Here is a 20,331-nt window from a genome sequence, read left to right on the forward strand (position 1 = left end):
AAATGGAGAATGGGGACCTTGTGTTCTGAGACTCCAGATGGACAAAAACAACACAGCACACTCTCCTACAGCTCTCCAGTGAGATAAACATAAAGTTGTGGGACAGCCTTAGTTATGATATCTTGATGAATGGCGGAATGTTGTGTAAAACATGGAACATGCCAGAGTTAAATAAGCCATCAAGCAGCTTTGGCTACGAAGTGATTACACAATTTTCTGCCAAAGTTAACAGAGATTCATGTATTTGTTTTCTTACTGCTGTAAAGATGCTCAACAAACCCACATTGTCTTTATGAAGGAGATTAGCTCAGGATTTCAGTTTTAAAATAATTACTTTTTAAATTTTGTTTTGTTTTGATGTTTTGATCTAAAACCAAGTTTCAAGGACCATGAACCATAGAACTACAAGCATCAGTTTTAATTGCACATCGTGTATGTACAACAAAGCCTTGAACAATGTACAACTCACTTGACACTAATGGATCCAGACGACAAAGGATACAAGCCTGTGTGTGGCAAGAAAATACAAAACATCAAATGGTAGACATTAGCTACACAGTTTATTTGCCTCGTACTCTGTGTAATTTGGCTGTCTGGCACTGAACGCTTGTAGGGCAGCGAGTATCCTGGTCACATCTGCACTGGACAGTTTAAGTCTGTGACGGAGCAGACAAGCGAACAGATCCACGTGTGGAGCCCCTGGAGGTGAGAGGCGGTTAACCCTGTAGCGCAGCTCCACTAACTGCAGTAGAGCTGAGTCCTGTGATCCCTGAGTGTACGGGTAGTCTATCTGTAGAATCAGGTCCTGGATCGCCTCAGGGTCAAAGTGCACACTGTATCCAAGTAGCTGCATGCTATTCACTTTCATGTAGCCAATGCTGTTAGATGAGTCTGTAGCCTCCAGAGGCTCATAGTTCACTGTCATGTTCTTGCTCCCCTCCTTGATACGGCTCCTCAGGTAGAAATGAACTGTCTCAAAAAAGCTCTTCCATCTGTTTCCGAGAGCCAACGTCCAGTTATAGCAGTCCAAGGGGATATCCAGCTTGGTCCGCTCCCAGTCAGGATATCCATGTTGACCGATTGGCATCGTCCAGCTCTCTGAATGGCTGCCCCCGAAGGGATTCACAAAAAGAGAGAACACTGGCTCCACCGTGCTGTTCTTGGTGAGGCAAAACTGCACAGCAAGTCCAAGGAGCATGTGAACTCTGTTTGATTTTACCCGGTTGCTCTTAAGGGTTAGTAGCATTCTTTTCCTCCAGGATGGATCGAACCAAGTGTTAATTTGCACGTCATTGCTCACAAACACTGCACTCAGAGAGATGCGTGGGTCGCGCCGCCGAAGCAAAAAGCGCAGCTCTGTGTCTTGCAAGTCTCGGTCGCTCTCCAAGCCCAGATAGGGGTCTGTGGGGTCGGGCACTGCATGTCGGCAGGCTCCCTGGGTCAGGGTGAAGCCAGGGTTGCAGCTGGAGCATCGTGTGCGGTTCTCTGAGGAGCAAGAGGCACAGTGGGGGCCCTCACCCACTATGCAGGGAATGACACCCTGGCAAGGTGGATGATTGTAAGAGCAGGAGCAGCTGCGACTTTGGTCGCTGTAGACTCCGGCCTGGTTGTTCTGGGTGCAGTACAAAATGGAGAGTGTGTAGGTCAACCAGAACTGCAGAGACCTATGAGAGAAACAGTTGTGTTAAGACATTCGTAGATACTAAATTACTTTATTGACTATTACGTCATACTTCATGCATAACTGTTGCATAATGCAACAAAAGAAATGCTGTACAGAGGAGATTTATCCTGTTTTGATTTCAACCATTTTAGAGAAACTGAAACTCAGCTGAGAAGCAAAACCAGATCAAAATGAATATTTTATCCATTAGAATCTCCTTCTGAGGTGCAGATCAGTGGTGATTACACACATGCACACAAACACACACGCGCGCACGCGCACACACACACACACACACACACACACAAACAACCTACTCATAATGCCTCCGAGCTCTATATTGTACAAGTTGACAATACTTTATTGATACATTGTAATAAATATTCTATTAAATTACATTTACAATGTGAATATGAAGACAAATGAGCAATTTCATTGAAGACATAAAGAAAATAAATGTTTCACAGGGACATCAGAAAATAAAAAACAGATGTAACAAGTAAATCTGATTCATTCTTTTACAAGCTAAAAGGGTGCAATAAAGAAGTATAATTGGATTGTAGAGGGAGAGGCAGTGCCTGCATTTGACGTGAAAGCTGATGGATTGTGTCATTTAGTTAATTTCCCTTCCAGAAATAGCTATCAACAGGGACTGTTCATGAGAGAGGCATAAATCTGACTGAAGTTATGACCACAGTGATGCCTGATAGGTTGCTGAAACAGAGCGTTCAGGTGGGAGTGAAACAGCTGCTATAAAGTAAAGAAAAATACCAGCATGCATATAAGCAAAGTCTTCTATTAATGTAGACAGCAGCTGATACTCCTGGTTGGAATCTAGATAAACTGTTCATTTAAGAGTCAAGATTCAACATGGTGCAGCTGCAGGTCAGCAGTGGGACATGTCTTCCCAAAGTGATAGGTTTAGATGGAAAGAACTGTCCCCATTAATCTTTCTGTGAAATTTTTCAAGTTAATTTAAAAAAAAAAAGCAGCCCAAAATACTTTCATTTCATGTGGACGTGACCACAGCTAAAACACTTTCTTTTCCATCCGTCTAATCTGACTTCCTTCCTCTTTTTATATAGACTTGATGTGGTGATGATGATATGCATGACTTGCTGATTTATTATCCAAATCATAAAAAATAGCAGACAGCAAATGAAGGATGTTAGCAAAATGTCTTCCTGGTGTACTTATTTTAAGATTACACTGAAAAGATTTGACAAGTTGTGTATTTTGGAGATGTTGACTTGTCAAGTCATCAAGAAAAAATACAGGCAAACTTATTAAGTACTTCTTTAGATGTGTATTTTTACTTCTACATGAATACTTGTTATTGCAGAAGAACAGTTTTTCGGTCCCTCTCAGCATGTTTCCAGGATTGTGTGTAGTTGTTACCAATGTGGAGACCAAACTTATGCCCCTACATGATCCCATTTGTCTTCTCGCAGAGAAGCAGTTTTGATCCAGTACACACTTCTCACCTCACAACTACCTTTCCTCAAGTGCGTGTTAATAAGAACTATCTTGCTTCGCTTCTTTTCTTCCAGCGCCTGGTGCATATATCATTTTCATAATTATAATATTTTGGGGAGCACCTTGGGTTTGGAGGCTGCTGTAAAAATATTCCTCCCTCCTGTTCCTGTCTTGCTTCTTACCTTGGCCTCTGCAGGACTATTTTGGGCTCTTTTTGGCACCTCTTGCTGAGACGGAAGAGCTTGTTAGCAGTGCGGCGAGCTTTGGTGAAAAGCTGGTTGCTGCTGGCCTCCAGCTGCCTGTAGCGCTGGAGTAGGCTGGCATCCATCCTCCACAAGAGTTCTACCACAGATGTGTTAACAGCATAATGGGTTGGCAGTTTTCCAACAAAGCTTTGGAACTCATCTGGTTGGAAAGAAGAACATTAAGATTTAAACTCTGCCTGTGGCTTTTAGCCAAGTAACTTATTGTAGCCTGTGGCTATGCTCTTGGCAAAAATTACGTTTTCCAAGTGTATTCACATGTCCACACTTCTGGAAAGTTTTTAACCACAATGCTAACACAAAAGTTCAGTAATAATGAACGAATTATATAGATTATGAATAAATAATAATAATACATACATCACATAGGTGGCAGGTTATTCAAAGTGTCTTACTTTGACAGAATGAGTGAGAGAATGCCGCTTTGTTTACCTCTGTATTTGACTCTCCTGTATCATGCATTGCTTTTGCATTAACCCCTTGTGCATTGTTTGCCAGCCTTTGGACTAATCTCAGTGTATCAAATATTTTGGAACTGGTGTTTTATCTGATGTGTTATCATGTGTTCCACCTATTTCATATGTTTCTAAAATGTTTTCACACATTCAATATGACATGCATGCCAGACCTCTTGTCTTTCACCTGATTTTTTCCTCACTACAGGATTGTTAATTGTTAATTAGTTAAACAGCTCAAGACAATAACCCAAGAAATGATGTTTTAATTCAAAATGATAACATTTTCAAAATATTTTTGGGGGATTACTGATGTAATCAGAGTGTCAGATAATGAACTGTTATAATTTATTTCTGTCTACTTTTAACAATGTGAAAGTCAGACAGGTTGATACAGTATGAAGCATAAAAAGGTGACATGTTTCTGAAAAGTTGTTTGACAACTTTTGATACAGGAGAAAACTTATTTCACTCTGACAAATCTGCTTTTCATCTCTCAGTAGAACAAATTATGTGCACACATCACTGCAGTGCGCTCTCTATCAAGCTATCTATATATTCTTTAAAAGTTTAGACAAGCTTAATTTAAATACAAAAATATAGACAGAAACCAGACTGACTCTGAGTCAAAACCACAGGGGTCTGTGCATCAAAAGCATGCTAATTTATGTTGCCTTTCTTAAAATAACCACTGTATCCTAACATGACACTCTTCTAATAAAGATGTATAACCTTAGCTTTGTCTCCTCAAAAAGCAACATCTTCCCTCTCGTTCATGCCACCAAATGATTTATCAAGTTTGCTGCAAATGTGTCTGTAAACGTCGGTGTAAATGTCAGTTTAGGCCACTAATTTTCTCAGCAACTTTGTGTTTACAGTAATTATAACTATGTCTCAAAATGAATACAAACGATATATTATTAGATCCTTGGATGTTGGCTATGCTTTGTTTGACTAGAGGTTCATTTTTTCTGAAGAGGCCAATTTGCACAGTGTGTGGAGCTGGAAAACTGCTGGAGGAGGTCTCAATGTAAAAATACACCAGTATATATATATATATATATATATATATATATATATATATATATATATATATATACAGCAGCAATGTTTACCACCGTGGAAAAGACGTTCAGCCATATTCTTTCTGCTAGGGTAAGGTCATCACAATGTTAATGATTTTACAATGAAATAAATGTATCACTAAAATATTTGTTTTGTGATTCTCAGCCACTATGTGGAGAAAACTGATCAACTTGCTCCCCTATGCAGTAGAGAGCTGCAAAAAATAAGACAGAGTGACAGATTGTTTGATTCAGTGTTTGATTGGCAGTTTTCAACAGATGGGCAGACACACATTACCCGATTATTAGTTTAAGGGAATTTTCACCCTTAATTTCTTTAGCATGAATTCTGTAACAGCATGTGTGAAAAGTGCATGAACTATCAAGATTGGTCTGGATCAATCTAAGTCTTGGTGTTTTTTGCAATGTAAAAGTCTTCCTTTGGACAGCTGTTCAATGACAGGAAACTGAGCCAAGCTACAGCTACTTATTTAACAACAATGAGAATCAGTAGCGCACGAGAGAGGAGAAGCTTGGCCTTTGGCTCAGAGGGGTCCACAACCAGCCCCTAAATATGTATGTATATATGTGTATGTGTGTGTGCGTGTGTGTGTGTGTGTGTCCTCATGTGAGCACCATGACTGTTGCAATGCCACTCTTAAGTATTTTACAATGATGCTTCAAATGCTTTGAATTTGAGTGACAAAAATGTAGCCATTAAAGCTTATTATACCTGTATTTAAGCAAGTGGCAATTTTAATGTGTTTGTTATAAACTATGTAATGTTCAGGCAAACTAGGTTCAGTGGGTTATTTACCATCAATGTCTACAGTGCTTGTCTGACCTGGCTTGACCACCATGCAAGGGACTCTATTCATACACTGCACAACCCATACAGGGTTCGGTCATGCATTCTGCTCCTGGGCCCAGATGTAACTTGTTCTGCCGCTCAGAAGAAGTATTTAAATTTAAAAAACAAAAAAAAAAGGTTTTTTTTCTCCATTAAAACCCAAACTGACAACACATCAATCAACGTCAAGTGTACGAAGAAGCATCCCATGTACAGGAAGTGATGATAACAGGATGTATGTATAAGTATATTTTTCAAAGTGAAACAAAAACCAACTGGATCAAATGTGTGGTCCAATTATGGCCCCCACGGTCCGAAAAAATGGGGGCACTTTTAAAATGATTGGGGGCCGTAGAAAAAGTAGTTTGTGCTTGGTCATTTATTGGGCCCGACCGATTAATAGGCCAGCTGAGTTTATCAGCCAATTATAGCCATTACAGAGTCATCGGTAATGGGGCAGAGTTGACCGATTGACACATAATTTTCAGTAATAAAACGGTGTTCATGTGGTGTTTTTCTTAGAAATGATGTCCTTTTGGGTGGTATGGTGGTGCAGTGGTCAGCACTGTTGCCTCACAGCAAGAAGGTTTCGGGTTCGAGTCCAGGCTCGGGCACAGGATCTTTCTGTGTGAGTCTCCATGTTCTCCCTGTTCCTGTGTGGGTTCTCTCTGGTACTCCAGCTTCCTCCCACAGTCCAAAGACATCAAGAGGGGACGAGGCTGATTGATACTCTAAATTGACTGTAGGTGTGACTGTGAGTGTGAATGGTTGTCTGTCTCTATGTGTTGGCCCTGTGATGGACTGGTGACCTGTCCAGGGTGAACCCCACCTCATGCCCGAAGGCTTCTTGGATAGGCTCTACCCCCCCCCCCCCCCCCATGACCCTTAACAGGATAAGCGGTAGAAAATTGATGGATGGATGGATGTCCTTGTGTATGCAGTAGAGGGCGCTCCTAGATAAGACCATTGCAAATTAGGATAACGCTACGTGGCTGCGGGTCAGTCGAGTTTACAGTTCAAAGTTGTTGCAGGCAGGGCTCATCACTTTGTTGACATGTTTGCGGGGGTTTTGGGAGGATCTGGTGGAGGAACTGTAACTAGATCCCTTTGTTGTGTGGGTGGTTTAACTGGCTGAACCAAACAGCGGTCTATGATCTACCACAGCACTGCAGCTTCAGGCAGAATACGTAGAGAGGAGTGTTGTCTGTGTGTGAGAGGCGGGGGCACACACCCTTGTGTTCACATAATCAGCAAAACCTTGTTAATCACACCTGGGGAATAATGAGCTGTTGGCAAAAAGCAATTTTGGCCCCCGGTATGTGGTTTTGAGAGCATTCTTAGCGAAACTAGGGGCCAAATGGCCCATGGCCCTCGCTAATTTCCGACACTGCCTGGACAATAACCTCCACATATCCCAAACTGGATTTTTTTTCACCTGTGGATTTTGCATTGCATCATTAAAGCTGACATTTTCAATTCATTTTGGACCCATTTTGGTCACAATAAATGACTCACTGGATCCCTCAAACTCCTGGTTGGTCAGCCTCCAGGCTTCTCTAATGCGCAGCAGGCTGTTTTCCAGAGTGTCCAGGTCAGAGTGAGGACAGTTACACTGTGGGAAGTCCACACTGCACTCACACCAGCATTCACTGTTCTGGCACAAGAACTGGCCTTCAGATTTACAGCCGATGTAGTTGAGAGTAGCCTGAATGAAGCGGCTCTGCAAGTAGGCAGGGAGGACAATATGTAGCCCTGCAGAGGATGAAAGACAGGGAGTAGTGTAAGTATAAGAATAATGTCTTGTGAATACTGAAATGATGAGGCTGTACTGAACCTGTGTTGCAGTCAAAAATGTATCTAAACAATTCATGGAGCCACACAATTGCATCGGATGACATGTTCCTTCATTAGAATAAACAGTTTATTTTGAGTCCATCTCACATACACCATCCTGCTGCCAGAAATACTCACTACAGCACCAGTTGTGCTGCTGACAACAGGCTCCAAAAAATGCCTCCTGTCTGATCCCCAGTTGTTATAACGTACAGATGTTAAGTTTAAAAATGAATTCATACATTTGGGATTTAAAAATGACGCTTGCATTTAAGGCAGCTGAGTGCCAAAAAAAAGGTTCCTCTCATAAAGATTAGCCCAAAAGAGACGCAAGTATATGAGGCAGAGAAAAGGACGAGTAATTTCACGAGCATTATTTTACCTCGTAGCTGAACCTTGTTCTCTGGACTGTGAACCAGCACCGAGCTGACTGTGTCCAGATTGTCATAGTTGCTGCATCCTAGGGGCCCAGTTCTGGTTTCAGTGACCTAGAAAAAAATTGAGAAAATAATCATCATTTGGATCGTGACAGTATTTAATCAAAACCAAAGGGTCACTAGTTCGATCCTCACTTCCCCCAGTGACCATATATCAAGTACTATATCTTTGGGCAAGACTCTGATCCCCTAATTGCTCCTGATGGCCCTGCGACGGACTGACAACCCCCTCCAGTGTGAACCCCGCCTCTCACCCAATGTCCGCTGGCATAGGCTCCAGCCCCCCACACCCACCCATAAGCGGTATAGAAAATGAATGGATGGATGGATGGTTTTAATTTGACCTTTACCAGTCAAACAAGCGCAAATCACAAAAAGCACAAAATCCTTTTTAAACCAGAAATGAACTTTGAATGAAGTGAATCACTGTGAAGTCATATTGCAACTGTCTTCAATAGGGATGTCTCTACTCCTTCGAAAGAATAATGAATTCTCATCTGAGATCAATTCCCTCCAACTGCAAAACATTAAGTGATTCACTTTCTGTTTCATTTCAAACAGCAATTCATCTTGCGGTTATAATTGCAAAACACAAAATGACATTAGCATAATTTTATATACGAAATCTGATGATTTCTCACTAAATATGTGCTTTTAATGAATGAAAATTACAGTTACATTGGCTGCTTTACATCCCTCCTGAAATGTAGAATTCATTTCCCTTTCTCTCACTTGCTCAAAGCTCCAATCTGCTCGAAGTCCACACAAGTTAGAAATAAACGGAAGTCAGTCTGGCTGGAAACTAATGGAATGATATCTACAATCCATCAAGCTGATGCATAATCATAAGAACACATTCTCAGTTCGTCTGGGAGGGCACTTGTCTTCATCAGCAGCTACTCGCTTTAGCATCTAGGTTTTTCCCTCGGGGTGATTTATGTGTTCACTCTAATAGCTACTTCAGATGTTAAAATGGATGATTGGTGTTTTATAGTGACAACACACAACTGCTGCTCTCTTGACTCTCCTCTTCTAAGCTTTCTAACTGCTTGAAAAACGTCATCCATTTGTCTGTAATACAGTAAGTACTTTAGCAAAGTAAAATGTTGCAAGTTAACAAAGTCTGCTAACATCCGATAAAAAAAGTTTCCTGCCATAATAACCCATATGCTGGAGAGAGAACCAGATTTGCTGACATCCCCGCAGTCATGACAGTTAACTTCCTTACTTAAGGCCTAATTTCAAATAAGCATCTGTTCTTAATCCTACCTGATTAAATAGGTTGTTGAAATAAATTCCCTAAGCTGGTATTAAAAGAGTTGGGAATGTTCGTTAACTGCAAGTTGAACTACTACTGCAACTTTCCTTGATGTGCAAACCAGTGGTGTACACGTTGATTTTGAGGTCCTCGGGGTTTTTTGTCAGCACATTATACTCTTTACTAAATAGGCCTTATCTATTTGTTACAGTAATCATTTAAGTGGGTTGGTCTCAGTCGTGGTGTAGCCTAAAGTATACCTTTGATGGTAGGAAATTATCGTCTGTCTATCCTGCCAACAAAAATAAAACTGTAAAGCGCCTCATAATGCCTACATTTCTCAAGCCTCTTGTCTTGTTTCAGTTTCCACATGTCTCTTCCCTCTGCTTCTACATCTCCATGTCTCTCTGTCTTTGTATAATCTGTCCTCTCCTAGGTCTCTGAGAGGACATTGTGTGGATCTGTGGACACCTGAAGCTGCTCACGCATTTTCTTGTGTTTTACAGGTCACAAATGTCTAATTTGTGATCAAAATGTTACACTACTTCATCCCAGCAGTCTTTTTTCACTTCAAGTACTCACGAATAGATGTCTTGTACTCACAAAACATTTTTTCTCCCCTGCATCACTTCTGAATGAGAACGCAGAAAGAGCCAGCCACCTATGTTTAGCTTGAAACTAATGGGGACAAAAATATCTCTTCATAAACACACAAATGCATTGTCCAGTTGAATCCATGTGTTCTCTTAGGGGCCAGTTTGAGACATCAGATATTTGGCAACCACCATTCAAACTCAGACCTACAGGTAAGGGCTCCAGTGTACCTTACCGGCAGGCTTTTGGTCTGTGGGAAGAACCTGGAGAACATACATCAAATGCCAAATTCAACAGTGCTAACCACACGTGCTGCCGTGAGGACTAAATTTGTTTTTCATAAATGACAATCTTTAAACCACACACTGGGCCTTCCTCATACCCGTATAGCAGTAGACGCTATCTGGAGGTGGTGCAGCTTGCGTAGGGTGCTCTCTCTGTCGGTGAAGTAGGAAGCTGCTAGCTGGTGGAGGACCTCCAAGGTTATTGGCCCGGTCATGTTGTAGTTCCTGCGGCTACCCTCGACCCCCAAGGCTGATGACTCCTGGCCGAGCTTCCTTTTGTCTACAAATATGGTCAAAGCCTCCTCCCCTAGTAACATTATAGAGAGTGAACAAGAGCTTCATTAACTCTGACAGAGCAGTACTAATCACCTTTCATTAGTGTCTTTTCAGTTTCAACAGAAGAGTGCAGTGCTGATTAAAAGCTGCAGACGATGGTTTGGATGATTGAAGGAAAAGGCACAGACAAGGTCTCTGCATCTATTAAACTCCTCAGCAACAGAGAGCTCAATATCATTGATTAAGTTCCCTTAATTATTATTGTTATTACCAAACAGAACTCATCCTTTCAGTAGCTACATTCAGACATACTGCAATAGAAGTAGAACAGCCGAGAAGGAATCAAAAGCTCTTTTTTACAAGATTAAATACTGCTGATGCAAACTTTAATGGAGTGTTTTCCAGGGCCCATGCTCCACCCCCTCCACCAAGTTTCATGATGCCCAATAGGTAGTTCATGTATTAGCCTGCTGTGTGACAGACAAATCATCAGACACAAGTGAAAACAATACCCCACTCTCCCAGAGTTGAAACAAAAAAAACAATGTAATGACGTTATACAAATTCTCAAGATTTGTATGATTGAAATGTACACGAAAAGTATAATGGAAACTCTGAGCTTTCATCTGGACAGTAATAAATTGGGATGCAGCTTCTTTTACACACTATCAAAGGATTGTGATTGGACAATTCACAGGAAGTAACATCACGGCAAATCAAAGGGGAGAGGTGAAAAATAAAAATGGGGGAGGGGGCAAAGGAAGAGAGGCAAATATGCAGTACACCCAGTCATTAGCACAAAGCTATCTGGGTATAATAGCACAATAGCAGATATGACGTGCTGGCAGCACTGGGGCTCATATACCGATTCTTTCTTTGTAAATATTTAAATAAAAATGCAAGCAACACTCAAATTGCCGAAGTGCTTTTCTTTCTTCATAAGCCCCTAATTTTTTTTCTAGATGTTACTCTCTCTAAACTGCAGAGTGCTCGACATCCATGAGGCAACTAAAGTGTGTGAATTTTGAATAACAAGGACTTCACATAATTTTTCCGAACTGTACCTCATTCCCACATACACTGATCTTAACCATTCCTACACAAAACAAGCTCATGGGGGCATCTGAATAAATCAACATTTTCTATTATATGTTTTACATTATACTGAATGTGTGGGTGAAAAAAACAAGACGACCTGATTGGAATTGTGCTTCATGTTCGGAGTAAATCAGAGATAAATTTCAACTGCAAAGTAATAATGCATTTTTTGTATTAAATCACTGGCATATTTGCTGAACCTGATTGGAGGTGGCACAGCACTACATCAAAAAAATTCCACCGGTCTTCTTATGATAAGGGCTTGTGGGACTCATGATGATTCAAAGATAAATCCGAAAAGGCTGCTGGGTTAGGAAGTACAGCCAGAATCGGAAGATTTCAGTCAAAAGGCAGAATTCCAAAGGACAAGAGGGGTTTGAGGTTTTTTTTTTATAGAAGATATAAAGGGCTAGGGATTAAAAAAAATAGGAGGAAGATTAATTTTGCTGTATATGGTGAGAATTAATTTGAAATGTTGAGAAAACAAAATACCATTTCAAGAACAAATTCAAAATATCTAGAAAAAGATTTATCCGTCACTGATGGTATACATTTAAGAAGACTGCACACGACGCTTGTCCTTCTATTGACCACGGGTTTATTTTTTTCTCACAACGGTACCTCCATTTATTCCACATTTCAGATTCATTCTGTACATTGAAAAAAATAGAATAACAAAATCATTTTCCTCTTTCTTTTAAATGTCTGTGCTGGGATTCTTAGCAAACCTAAAACATAAGACAGCTTCCCACATATAAACATCAAGCTATTTTATTGATACATGCCTCCCCAACACTCAGCATCACGCCAACTTTGTGTTGCAAAATATTAATAAATATAGGAATAAACATTATGTTCAAATATCACAGATTCTTTTTGTAGGGGTGATGCAGCCTGTCATAAATACATCTTAAATAGATTGTTGTGTGCTGCACTCAAAATTATCATGTATTATTGTGTGAAGTCTCTCACTCCTCCAGGAGACAGTGGCATCTATCCGTCTTTTGTCTGATGAACTTCTGCCGGAGATTTTTGAACTTTGGTGTGAAATGATGAGATTTAAAAGATGCATTTTTTTTTTCTCCAGTCCACATATACACACAGATCTTCACAGGCAAAGAAACGTTAACAGTGGGTTTCTGTCCAGCTGTTATATTCGTAGGAATAAGATCAAATTGAAGCAAGCATCTTGATAATAACTCCTTACATGGAGCACCATAAGGTGTTCAATTAAAATTGAGTAGTTCCTTCAAGTGTGTATATTTGTGTATAATTTCATGTACGCTAATAAAATATCATTTATGATGGCTAATTAAATAAAAGAAGACAAGTCAATCATCTAAATTATAGAGTTGTGCAACAGTGATGAAGCTTTGTTGAGGGATGTGTGGTTTATTTTTTATATTTCTGTCAATGCCTTCTTCAATTTTTTTGTACACTAAACCAGAAAGATTAGATGTTTGTGTGAGCCAAGAACACTCATCCAGAAAAATGATTATATGCTTTGTTGTTTAGAGAGCAGCAGACGGTAAAATCGGTGCCCCATGTGCCGAAAACACATCATTTGCGTGTGTGCGAAACAAGCTTGCTTTGAAGCGCTGCGCTCTCGACCGTACCTCCTAGAGTGGCAGAGAGGAGGAGATGGGTGCCATATTTCTTGATTAGACTCTCTGTTATCGTCTGGAGGGTTGGCCGCCTCCCTAGCAGGCGGATGGTGTGCATAAAGTCGGGGTCGAGGGGCAGAGTCAGGCCACCACTGCCACCGAAACTGTCTCGTTTCTCCACAGCCAGGCTGTTGACCTTCCATCGACCAAACTCCCTGGAAACACACACACACACGCACACGCACATGCACACACACACACACACTTCACTTGGCTGCGGCCTTTAATGGTGTTTACAGTAATAAGGTACAAGGCTGCTGTTTGACAAGCTGGACTGAAAGCAAATGTTTAGGTGAATGTTTCTAGTTATATATACTGTGACACAGATTTTCACCTTTTCCTCTCAGCCATGCATAACATATATTTAAAGTCAGCAGTTCCTCCAAGGCTCTGATGGATTTGCTATATGAAACACTTTGTCACATTTTAAATGTGAGTTGATGACCGTGATTTAACACAAAGTTTTAGTTATAACAGTTGTGTTATATAAGCTACAGTTCTCCCACCACTGTTTATAATTAACAATACAGGCCAGTTAGTGATTTCAGTAGTATGCAAGCTGATCATACTATTTGTCCATCACTTCCACCTGTGTGACTTGACTTCTCTGCACGCTAACTAGTGTTGACAGATCAGTAACAATAATCATAACCACCAAGGACATGGACATCATATCTGTAAATCTTGGAGAATTTATTTAAATTCCCTTCAATTTTCTGAAACGTAATAACTTCTTATGGCTGAGTTCAGTCATTTTCATAAACATATAAAATATCCATTTCAGTATAGTTCAGCAATGGTTATCTCAAGTTTTTAGTCAAGTTGTCAGTTAATTGTACAAAGGACTGCAGTGCAAGACCATACATGCAAAAACAAACTTAATTAAATGCCGCATTGCCTCTGGCACATGTACACTTCCACTATGTGTGTGTGTCAGACAGACTTTGACATTTGACCTAAAATATCTTCCCTTCATCCTTCAGCGCCAGTGGATATCTGTGCCAAATTTGAACAAATTCCCTCAAGTTGTTCCAAAGATATAGCCTAAAAGAGAATAAGATGATCGACAACCCCCAAAACACAACTCTTCCGGCCAACAGCTGTCCCCTGTGCTGAATCATTACATTTCTTCAGTTTCAGAGAGGGGGTAGACAGCCATTACCCTACCTTGTCAGGGATTTTAGGCAGGCTGAATGATTTGATCGTAGGGTTTGACTGCTCAGGCGGCACGAAAGTGCAGTGGTTAGAACTGTTGCCTCACAGCAAGAAGGTTCCGGGTTCAAGCTGCCTGCTCGAGCACAGAAGGGCCGACTGCATTTGTCAGCAATTATAAAAAGACAATAACATACAGCCCAATTATACGCCAGGAGGGGAAGTAAATAAAGGCTTGAAATGCAAACTATTCTTACAAGTGTCCTGACTGTATCATAGCAATGATAGAACAAACATCTTAGAGGCATTATTCAAACTCTATTTTACTGCAGGAGGTCTCATATCTGTCTCCATCTATCTTCTTTTGTTGCGTTTCCCTGCCATTATGATGTAACACAACATGTAAAAAAACCAACAACAAAAAAAAAACAAGCCCCATTCAAATGTAAGCAAATTTGTGTTCTCGTTAGTACAAAATGTCCAATCCCAAAGTGAAATCCCTCTCAGAGTTCAAAAAACATTCAGGTGGAATTCATCTACTCATCAAAGGTTGTTGAACACAATCAGCATGCAGCCGTTGTTTGCACTCTATAAAAGCAGGACTGTGCCCTGAGTTTCCAGAGGAACATTGATTACTACGTAGCATTGTGATAGGGAATAATCAGAACTAAGTGAAAGTGTCAGGAGTCAAATTGTTATTCCAAACAAAGAGAGGTTTTATCAGCATCAAATCATGGCTCAAATGAAACTTTCTAATGGGGCATTGCAAGGAGCTCTGCGACAACATAGCGCAATCCAGGAGGAGCTACCATCAGAAGATCAATACATCAAGATTTGTTCACTGAGAGATAAAAAAAAGCAACTTAATCACACATACAGAATTTGTTAAACGAAGACTCCAATTGGCAAATGTACCAAAGCAGGCCGTCTGTATTGGTGTCAGAGTAATAAAACCACTTCTGACGAGGTGGACTGATGTGAGCCACAACATATCCCTGTCAGTGGATCACTGTGAAAATTCCTGTTTACTACCGAATACGATTGCATGTTTCGCACCAAGGAAAACACCAGTGGATCTGGTTCACATTGAATTGTTTTTCTGTTTTCACCTGCCTGTATGTCGCACGCTGAGGATAAAGAGTTGATCTTAACAAGTCTGTTCCTTCTTTTGTTATTTCAGTACACTTCTGTTGCTGACATGGTTTCAAATGTACATTATTTTATAACTGTAAGTCAACGGTGAACCATTTTTTAAAGAGCTGAACCCACTGAAATATGCAGCCTCCTGTGTACCCCCTCTACTTTCACAGACAAATCTCTCATATGATGTTACATTTTTCAATATTTGTAAAAAAATAAATAAATAATCTGACATGATGCAGATCAGCTCAGGCACAATATGACTGACTACTCATGAATTATTTGGACTGTCAATGATGGTACTCGCTGTACTACTGCCACAGGTAGCTAAGCTAGCACTGCTAATGTGACTGTTACCTCTGTCATACACAGCACTAGAAGTCAGAGCAGATGGTTTCAACAGTCAAGATTGTCTTAAGGTGATGTAATGTGTCTACCGACAGTTTCTGCTGCTCCCATGGGAGTGAGGTGAAGTTCTATCCATCCATTCGTTGTGTTCTGCTTATTCATGTTAAGGGTCGCGGGGGGTGGAGCCTATCCCAGCAGCTACGGGCGAGAGGCGGGGTTCACCCTGGACAGGTCACCCGTCCATCACAGGGCCAACACATAGAGACAGACAACCATTCACACTCACAGTCACACCTACGGTCAATTTAGAGTGTCAATCAGCCTCGTCCCCTCTTGATGTCTTTGGACTGTGGGAGGAAGCTGGAGTACCAGAGAGAACCCACACAGGAACAGGGAGAACATGGAGACTCCACACAGAAAGATCCCATGCCCAAGCCGGGACTCGAAGCCGGAACCTTCTTGCTGTGAGGGGACAGTGCTGACCACTGCACCACCGTGCAGCCTGGGGTGAAGTTGTTTCAGCCATTTATCCACATTTGAACAAGTATGGCAACATACTTGGTGCTAAAAGGCCCCATATTTTTATGATCCAGAGGGAACTGGACATAATAAGGGCCCAACACCACAACTACCCTGTCTCTGATTGGTTAATGGTCAGGTGCCCAGTTCAGGTATGAGTTGTTAGATTCAACCATGCTGGTTGGAAAAACAAAAAACAATGGTTGGAGGATTTTGAAAGGCTATGGCAGATTCTTTGTGGTGTACCCCTGAAAACTGTGCAGATTCCCATTTTTTGGAAACATGGATGCAGATGTAAGGAAAATATAGGAAGGTTTGTATGGACATCACGCTAACAGACGACTAAGCTCATTAAGAGTATGAGCTTGTCAATGCCAAAACACAGTGGGAATGGTCGTCTGTGTCTATGTGTTGGCCCTGCGATGGACTGGCGACGTGTCCAGAATTTTCCCCACCTCTCTCCCGTAGCTGCTGGGATAGGCTCCAGCCCCCCCCCCCCCCCCCCCCCGGTGACCCTTCATAGGAATAAGTGGAAGAAAATGGATGGATGGATGGATGGGATTGTTGTCATAGTGCTCTAATAGTAATATGATAAAACATTTGTAATAAAACATTACCACAAAACACTTGCATAGTATTTTTAAAGCAGGCTAAACCATTGTAAACAAAAATCCTACTGGTGAAAAAAAGAAAGAAAAGGTGACCCAATAGGTGAGAGGTTTAGGTTCATTCAACAAAGGTGCAAAGCAACCCCTTACTCTCCTGCTTGTAACCTTTCTCACCTCTGTCACCAGCATATAAAGACTTAAAATTCCCTGGATAATAATAACAACAAGGTATACACGAAAATATTCTCACTGGGTGGTCTCAGACAGTTTGTCAAGTTTGTTCCAGGAAGCCCTTGGAAGCTCTGCTGGTGTCTGATTGTACAGAGCCTGGGAGGAAGCCAGTGTCGTGGGGCTTACCATTGTCACAACAAGCTTGTCACCAAAATAACAATTTAAATTACTGCGTGAATGAAACAGAATTTCTTATGATGTACAATGCCCCACAACAGCCAAACAAATGCCAAACCCAAACAAAGTCTCACATCATCAGCCACCACCGTGAGTTATTTCATGCCCTTTGGACATAAAAAAAAACAAACCCTCTGTGAACTTCTTCACAAACCAGCTGGGAAATCAGTTCATGTCGCCCTCTCCCGCAGCACCGCCGGCTGCTTGCTGTACCTCCCTCTCCTTATGGGAAGCAATCAAATCACTGCCACGAGACAAACGATCAGCAGAAGAATAATTGGGGGACTGGGACGGTGTGGAAGGTGTCATTACAGCCAATCACCATAACGAGGGGACAGGCGAGTGTCCATCTATGCTGGACAGATGGGCACCCTAGATCCTGCCCAGGATTTAGCCCTCAGCTATTTCATGAGCACACACACACATATAAAGGGATACTCGCTGAAGGAAAGTACCCAACCAGGTATTTCAACATGATAAATTATTTCACGTAGTGAATTGATAGTACTCAAAACAAATCATTAAGGACTCTGAAACGAGCAAATTTAGGGAGACATGATGCGGCTGCATGACTGACTCCTGCAAATGTACTTGTTGGTACAGTAAATGTTGTTTTTGAGAGGTGAAACAGCAATGTGGGCCAAATGTCGACTGAATGACATGTTTCCACTTTTTAACGGTATGGAATGATTGCAAATCAAACAGGGGAAGTAAGAACTGGTTCACTTATTTTGTTACAGCAGACACTATTTTATAATGTTAACCTTACACCTTAAATCCCTGATCCTTAAAAAACATTATTTGTGTTAAAAAGAGCTGGTAGGTTACAAGCAGCAGAATCAAGGCTGAAAAACCTCTGAGTGGTGTGATGTCAGCCTGCCAGTGCAGATGGTCAAGTCTCTCTCAACAGTCCAAGCTGTCCACTGTTCTGTCACCTTCGGTGATGTTCAGTAATTATGGGACAGGTTTGGAGTAGAAAGCACCTCGAATCGAGACAGGGGAATTCAATGGAACTGTCACTCTGAGATAGAATAAGATTCCTGAGAGGAGCTTGGGGATGCCTCGATGTATATTACAGCAGCAGCAAAGTGCAGCTCAGCAACACCGTAAGGATGCAACAGTGTCAAGGGATTAAACAACTCATGCTGCAGGGACCATGAAAGAAAGAAAGCTTGAAAGAGCACGCTTCTTAAATAAACCCACACTGAGTCATATGACTGATCAGTTCTCGGCAGGAGACATGTTTACACCTCTCATTCATCTGGATGTGATCAGGGGCAATCCTTAGAGTATGTCTGGGTTTTCCCTCCAAACACTCCAGCAGCTGCTTTCACTGATTAATTCCACTCCGGCTCAAAATGTTCATCAGTGAAATTATCCAGGCATGTTGGTTGAAATGAAAAAATCACATCGCTGATAAATATGTAATACAGTGCAGTAACATCCTCCCAAGTCACAGTTCACACACGCACGCGCGCACACCTGCCTCACCTGTAAATTTTGTATCTGGTGCTGAAGCCCTGCTGGTACCTCTCTGCAGCCTCCGTGAACTCCAGGGACTGATGGAAGGGTCCTTTATCCGAGAGCAGCCAAGCCAGCGAGCCGGGGGTGCCGTCGCCTTGTCCGGCGGCAGCAGCGGCCCCAGCGACCCTGGAGGTCCAGCAGCAGAGCCAGAGGCTGAGAGCCGCCCTCGTCCATCGCAGAGACAGCCGCTTATGACTGATTCTCTGACAGCTCATGCTTCACCCAGCGACACCTCATTCTCTCCGGACTGGGAAGAAGACAGACCAGTCAGACAGTTGCGCTCATTAAAAAGGGGCATCGCGTCTCTCTGATCCGTGCAGGTCCAAACGTTGATGTACATTTTGCACTCCAATGTACTAAACAGTCATACAGATAAACATCAAATTACACTGAAAAAAAGCTACTCACCTGATTTTGCAACTGGGGCCAAACGATGCACTTTCAAAAATAAGTGAACTCTTCTGATCTTGCAAGACCAGTGATTAAAAGCGCTCCTGCTCAGCGATCCGTCAGGAATCATTAATTCGTGATGAGTCCTCTCCATCAACTCTATTTCCGCTCTCGCTCAACTTTTATTTCGGGAGACGATCTTCCATGAATCCGCGCATCGCTCCACCGCGCGTTGAGAAGTTGCAGCAGCGGACCCGTAGAAGTTCGTGCAGGATAAGATTTCCGGAGATGAGGTGCACAAATGCCTTCATCCTCAAGCTCTTGTTACACTGCGAACTCCTCACAGCTCCTGTTCTTCCTAAATATTTGAGTGACGTTGAGAACTCCCTCCTGCTGCAGCTGCTGCGTCCTCCCGCCGGTGCTGTGGGAGCTAAACGAACGGCTGCTTCAACACAGAGAGCTTTTCTTCACCTCATTTTTCAAGTGAGTGAGAGACTACGAGAGAAAAAGAGAGATTGAAGGAGAGAGAGAGAGAGAGAGAGAGAGAGAGAGAGACGAGCTAATATAAGGAGTCTGAGTAAATTCAAGTTTTCAAGACAGCAGGGTTGCTTCCATCATTACATAATTCATACTCATTATTTGCTCTCACGGCATGTTCCTCTTTGTAAACGAACTTAGCACATTAAATGCATTAAAGGATCTTGATAGGAGGCTAATTATCTCTTTTTTTTTAAAGAATTTTAAAGTCACAGCTTCAGAGCCTGGAGCTAGTATGACTACATGCTCCACATGACCTCTCCCATGACAGCATGAACATAGTAATTACAGGTCATTATCAGAAATCTGACTTCTTGGAAGTGCATTGGTGGACTGCCTGCTAGCTGGAAATGATCCAAAAGAAGAAGTATTTGACCCCTAAATAAACCGAGTGTAACTTCTTTTACTGGAGGCCTTTTTCCAGACGGCGATGAGTGAGACAGATCTACATCTAAGCAGGTGCTTCTATGGATTTTTCTCACAGCTACAT

At 41.7% G+C, this 20,331-nt stretch overlaps 1 protein-coding gene across 1 annotated transcript; it reads right to left on the reverse strand.

Annotated features, from left to right (window-relative positions):
• Positions 1–351: 351 nt before the first annotated feature.
• LOC147261227 (BMP/retinoic acid-inducible neural-specific protein 3-like) lies at positions 352–19,765 on the reverse strand. The gene is made up of 8 exons (XM_086203178.1): positions 19,323–19,765; positions 18,882–19,161; positions 13,168–13,370; positions 10,276–10,484; positions 7,987–8,092; positions 7,287–7,523; positions 3,322–3,544; positions 352–1,664 (listed from the first exon to the last, which is right to left on the reverse strand). The coding sequence occupies exons 2-8, from the start codon at positions 19,127–19,129 to the stop codon at positions 548–550; spliced, it is 2,343 nt and encodes a 780-aa protein (XP_086059304.1). The 5' UTR covers positions 19,130–19,161; positions 19,323–19,765; the 3' UTR covers positions 352–547.
• Between the last annotated feature and the right edge of the window lie 566 nt (positions 19,766–20,331).

The sequence above is a fragment of the Aulostomus chinensis genome, chromosome 5, assembly GCF_037954235.1.
Source record: "Aulostomus chinensis isolate RoL2024-O1b breed Wild chromosome 5, RoL_Achi_v1.0, whole genome shotgun sequence".
Lineage (NCBI taxonomy): Eukaryota > Metazoa > Chordata > Actinopteri > Syngnathiformes > Aulostomidae > Aulostomus > Aulostomus chinensis.